At 38.9% G+C, this 6,000-nt stretch overlaps 1 protein-coding gene across 3 annotated transcripts in view; it reads left to right on the top strand.

Annotated features, from left to right (window-relative positions):
* Positions 1-4,654, top strand: part of cul4b (cullin 4B) — a 71,972-nt gene extending 67,318 nt beyond the window's left edge. For all 3 annotated transcript variants that reach the window (XM_068047434.1, XM_068047433.1, XM_068047432.1), the window contains 3 exons: positions 1,348-1,520; positions 2,794-2,946; positions 3,337-4,654. In XM_068047434.1, coding sequence (XP_067903535.1) covers positions 1,348-1,520; positions 2,794-2,946; positions 3,337-3,432 — 422 coding nt within the window. In that variant the 3' untranslated portion in view covers positions 3,433-4,654. The remainder of the gene's footprint in view (positions 1-1,347; positions 1,521-2,793; positions 2,947-3,336) is intronic.
* Positions 4,655-6,000: the final 1,346 nt, after the last annotated feature.

Here is a 6,000-nt window from a genome sequence, read left to right on the forward strand (position 1 = left end):
TTTCTGCCTCTACTGCTCTTTCAGGCAGTGAGTTCCAGATCCTCACCATCCTCTGGGTGAAAAGATTTCCCCTCAAATCCCCTCTAAACCTCCTACCTCTTACCCAAAATCTATGCCACCTGATTATGGACCCCTCAACCAAGGGGAATAGGGCCTTCCTATCCACTCTATGTAGACCCCCTCAATTTTATACACTGCAATTAGGTCTCCCCTCAGCTGCCTCTGTTCCAAAGAAAATAAGCCTAGCCTATCCAGTCTTTCCTCATAACTAAAATTCTCAGTCCAGGCAATATTTTTGTACGTCTCCTCCGTACCCTCGCTAGTGCAATCACATCCTTCCTGCACTGTGGCAACCAGATCTGCGCGCAGTACTCCAGCTGTGGCCTAACTAATGTTTTACAAGTTCCAGCATAACCTCCCAGCTCTTTTTTTCTATGACTTGGCTAATAAAGACAAGTATCGTATGTCATCTTGACCACCTTCTTTCCTTATCTAACCACTTTCAGGTATCTGTGGGCATGCATTCCAAGGTCCCTCTGTACTTCTCAGTATCCTATCATTTATTGCATATTCCCTTGTCTTGTTGGTCTTCCCCAAGTGTGTTACCTCACACTTCTCCAGATTGAATTCCATTTTTCACTGTTTCGCCCACCTGACTAGTCCATTGATATCTTCCTGCAGTTTATAGCTTTCTTCTTTATCAACCACACGGCCAATTTTTGTATTGTATGCAAACTTGTTAATCATACCCCCTACATTCAAGCCCAAATCATTGATATATACCACAAAAAGCAAGGGACCTAGTACCGACCCGTGTGGAACCCCACTGGAAACAACCTTCCACTTACACAAACAACCATTGACCATTACCATTTGCTTCCTGCTTCTGAGCCAATTTTGGATCCAACTTACCAATTTTCCTTGGATCCATGAGCTTTTACTTTCATGACCAGTCTACCATGTGGAACCTTATCAAAAGCCTTGCTAAATTCCATATAGACTACATCAAATGCCCTCCCCTGATCGACCCTCCTTGAGTTAGGGAGGGAAAGAAATCAACCAGGTTTTCTCTTGCTCATGGTTGTCTAGTGAATTTTGTGAAATTGGATGTGTGTGCATATATGGACGTCAGATGAGATCAGAATCAGCTGGGATGCCCTTCAATTTTGATGCGCCAGCTTACATTCGCTTTCTGGGCCTATGTATAAAAACGGCCATTTAGGCAAAACACTGGAGGGTGCCTGTGGTATCATATCCCAATAAGAGTTGGCACTCAAGATGGGAAGAATAAGGAAATCTCTAAAATGTTTGTATAAAATTGATAATTACAAAAATGTATTTTATTAGAGGATGGAGAGTTGCGAAGAACGTTGCAGTCTTTAGCGTGTGGCAAAGCACGAGTACTGACCAAGACTCCGAAAAGCAAAGATGTAGAAGACTATGACAAATTCACCTGTAATGATGATTTCAAACATAAGTTGTTTAGGATCAAGATTAATCAGATCCAGATGAAAGAAACGGTATGTAAGACCTCTCAAGCTGAGGATTCACTGTGTTGTCAGTTAAAATGCATAGAATATTGTACTTAACTGTGTAATGAATTTTTGTATTGTTCAGGGTGAGGGATGTTGGTGCTGGAGCATGGAATACTTTGTAGGCAGCTAGTACCAGTATAGTGCTGTGGACCCCTGACATCAAGGTTTTTATTTGTGCTGTTTAAACTCTGTTTTGGAACTTGGCAGTCTTTTATCCCCATTAATCTGGATGTAAACCTAAGTCCCAAAAGTGAAAGACTTGTGACTTTGTTTATAGAGCACTTTTTATCCTTCTATCTTTTGCCCATTGTTTTTCCCCTTCCTGTCCTCTGCTGAAGACCAATGTACCGTAGCACAAGTGCCCTCCATTATTTCTTACAAATGACCATTGTCCATGTCTGAACCTGGACAATGAGTGTCAGCAGGCTATTTGTAGCTGAGCTCAATTCCTTCATCCAGTTTGTGCATTTTTCTCCTTTCATATTCATGCTTTCCCTCTCTCGACCCATATATATAAATAAAACCAAGATCATTCAATAACTATCAAGAGCTGTTATGTTGGCTTTTTTTTTTAAACACACCTTCCTTAACCCTTGACTGCTCGTGCAAATTGTAGCATCCTGACCACTGCTGCAGTTGAAATCTACTAACTCAGCGTAAACTGAGGATTGAACTCAGCACCTTCCTAGTCCAAATGACATAAACTGTTTTAGCCAGTTAAGGCATTGGGAAAATTAGACTTGCATTTAATCCATTTCATAATCCAATCCCCATTGGAAATTGAGCAAAAATGTTCGCTTACCGAGCATTTAACTGAATGGAGCCATTAAGTTAAATATTGGGAAGAGCAAAGCCATTGTTTTCAGTCCCTACCACAAATTCCATTCCCTGGCCACTGATTCCATCGCTGTCCCTGACCAGTGCCTGAGGCTGAACCAGACTGTACTCACCCTTAGTATCTTTGGCTTCCAGCCTGATAATTTCTCCATTCCCCAAGACCACCTACTTCCACCTTTGTATGTATTACTATGTTAAAGGCACTATATAAATGCAGCTTGCTATTGTTAAGAGATGAATTCAATAGATGCTTTTGTTTAAAAAATGTTATTTAACTTGCCTGACTTGTCTTTCCATTTCAAACATTGGTTTACTTGAATTCCAGAGTAAATTAAATTTGTGAGGTTAGCACTATTATGTCAGCATTCTGTCATTCAAGTTCAAATATTGGCACTGTTAACATTTCTGCCCTTTCTGGTAGGTTGAAGAACAGGCCAGCACCACTGAGAGAGTGTTCCAGGACAGGCAGTATCAAATAGATGCTGCTATTGTCAGAATCATGAAAATGAGAAAGACTTTGAGCCACAATCTCCTTGTATCGGAAGTGTATAATCAGCTGAAATTTCCAGTCAAGGTATGGGTTACTTGGTCTTTCCTGACGTAGATAATACATTGTGTGCGAGGTACAATAACTTCCAATCTCAAGGGAACCTTGTTGACTTGATATTCAGTGTTTGAGTACTTTTCCCCCTCTTGGAAATCACAAAGGGGGAGTCGCCTCTCAAAGGAGTACTAAGGTGTGTATAAAGACTGTTGCTGTGTTTGGGAGGGAGACCATTTTGAGTGAGAGTTGCGTGTGCTCACTTGTCTTGTAAGCCACCAGGATTTCCCAGTTGAGAAGCCAGTAATTCAGTTAAATCAAATCAGAATTTGCAGTTATTTATTCACTCTGGTTAAACCACAATTGGGCACCTCAAATTATTTTCTACCATGTAAATAAGATTTTACATTTTTTTTCTTTCAGCCTGCTGATCTAAAGAAAAGAATAGAGTCTTTAATTGACAGGGACTACATGGAAAGAGACAAAGAAAATACCAACCAGTACAACTATGTGGCGTAGAACTTCAGATGAAGAAAAGCATCATCAAGCACTTCAAATCTCGGATGGTGAATGGCTTAACGCTACAGTGTTGATCCCAGTAAATGAGTTTTTTAGTTCGTATTGCCTAGAAATATATGGAGGATGGCATTACTGAAATGACTGGGAGAGAACTTCTCTGAAGGAAAATGTGCCCATCCAGAGAGTACTTTGTGAATCTCTGCTAAAGCTGTTGGACTTCCACATATTTGAGGTAGCAGTGGACACCAAAAGCAAATGGAACCCCTCCCTCTCTTTCAAACTAACTTTTGGTAATTGTGAAGAACAGATGCAATGCAAAACTGCACCTCATCAGTTTTATTTTCTTGATTAGCCACGTCATTGTTGAATCATTTTGAGTTGCGTCCATGTTATTTTTTTGGAGGGAGAGCTTGTTTTATTTTCTCTTTTTCTTGTAAAAGCGAATGAGTCTTCAAACATCTTGACGTCATTGACATCCCACCTCTGTTCACACTTGAAACTGCATTGAGAGAAGACTAATCGCTCACCATTTCTGGAAGTTTTATTTTAACATTGATTTTAGAATTGCAAGGAGTATGGTATCAATCCTTAGTTGTGAACATTATACATGTTTTATTTTACAAATGTGGATTTTGTTCCATTTTTTGCCATCGTTTTTTGACAACTAAAGGAGGTGCCAAAAGTGGAATGTGGGTAATAAAATATTGTGTGTAATGCAGTGATGTCTGTTTTGTATTTTGACCCTGCTGAAAAATTCCAAAGCATTTGCCATGTTGTATTTATCATTTATCATAAGAAAAGATTTAACCATTGATAACGCGACAACATTTGGAAACTTGTGGCAGGACATAACTTTCATCAGGGTGTCGATTGCGAAAAAATACAAACTGTATTTTTTTAACCCTTTACTGTCAGCTTAGGTTGTATCAAACTTTGCTTATTTCCTGTACTATTAAACCTTTTCCCTTCAGGGGAGCGGGAGGAAAAGGGAGAAGAACCTGATAAAATGACAGGCAAACTGCTCAGTTCTTTGAAGAATGTGAAATTAAACATCTAATGCACATTAGGAAGCCTTTGTAATAACCATCGGACAACAGAGGTGCACAAAGGCTACTGTGGCTTTTCCAAATGAAATTGTTATATATGTACATATTTGTCCCTTACAGTAAGTGGAAGAGGTCCATATTCAAGGTTTTCGTGTTCAATAAATATTGAATAAATAGTTTCTGTGTAATAAGCCTATAATTAATATCCCTTTCTCTTCCCCCTGTGTCAGTCAAATTGGGAGTTTGTTAATTGTTGTCCATCTACAAATATTAACTTTTTAACCCAAAGCTTCAAACTTTGGAACTAGGGAAAGAAAAAATTAGCTGGGATTTCTGCTTCAGATTGCTGAATCGTGACTTCTGCTGGAAAGTGTGTGTCACTGTTGGATGGGAATAGAATTAGGTTTAACTGTGATGCTTTTCATGTTTGAATGGTCTGTCAATACTATCTAAGTTGAGGTACCAGAGAATTATCAATGCTTGCGGACTGTACCTCAACTGGAGTTAACGTAGTCAGGAGAGTTGGGGAGAAAACCGAAGAAAAAAACAGTAGTTTAACCAGTGTTCACTGCTGCATGAAGTTACTTCATCACTCTTGCAGTTTTTAAGCTGATTTCTGGCAATTAGTTCAATTCTCTGTATTCCCTTATTATACTAGATTACATATTTTGGCTATTGCTAAAACTTTGAAGAGCAAAAAGAATTGTGCTACATTATTGATTATCAAACTTAAAATGAATGACAAAATCTTAATTGTAGTAAGTTTTCAAGCAATTTGCTAGCCCCAAGTGTGATGTTTTTAGTTCATTTTTTGGGAAAATATAGAAATTACTGATAGATCGCAGTAGCAAATCCAAGAAATTTCTTGAGGTGAAGACTCTGCTAAGTGTTAAAAATGCAAGGTTTAACCGAATTCAAGTTTCAAGGGCTGCTTTAGGTCCTCAGCTGCTTCTCCGTCCATCATAAACCCTTAATTTATTCAGTTCACTAGAAGTTACATGTGAGCAGATTTCCCATGATTATAGTTGCAACAAAGGGCCATTAGTGCAGTAACAATACCTCTGTTTTTTTCAGGCCCGAGTGGTTTTAAACAACAATCTTTAACATACATTGACTAATAATAGTATTGGTTTTTATACAACTGTTTTGCAGAATTACATTAAATGGTGAGCAATTAATGCAATCTGTTTTTCACAAAGTTTTGTGCAAGTTGATCGCAGTTGAGGCAATTGAAATTCCAAATGCCCTGAGAGCAGTCTAAAGTTTGAAGGTCCCATTCATACACTACGCGGCTACTTGGGCTGCATCTACACACAACATGTGCTTAGATACATGTTTGCTGAGGCTACATATTGAAGTGTTTGCCTCACTCACAATCTTTCGGTCTACATCTGTTCTAGCAGCTTTGTTTATTATACTTCAAATGCGTAAATTTAATCGCCATGCAGACTTCCATAATTCTGACTGCCTTAGTGGTATCTCAGTGCTCTCCCCAATGTATGTGGTGTTTTAACAACTGCCT

This window comes from Heterodontus francisci, chromosome 15 (genome assembly GCF_036365525.1).
Source record: "Heterodontus francisci isolate sHetFra1 chromosome 15, sHetFra1.hap1, whole genome shotgun sequence".
In the NCBI taxonomy this organism is placed as follows: Eukaryota; Metazoa; Chordata; class Chondrichthyes; order Heterodontiformes; family Heterodontidae; genus Heterodontus; species Heterodontus francisci.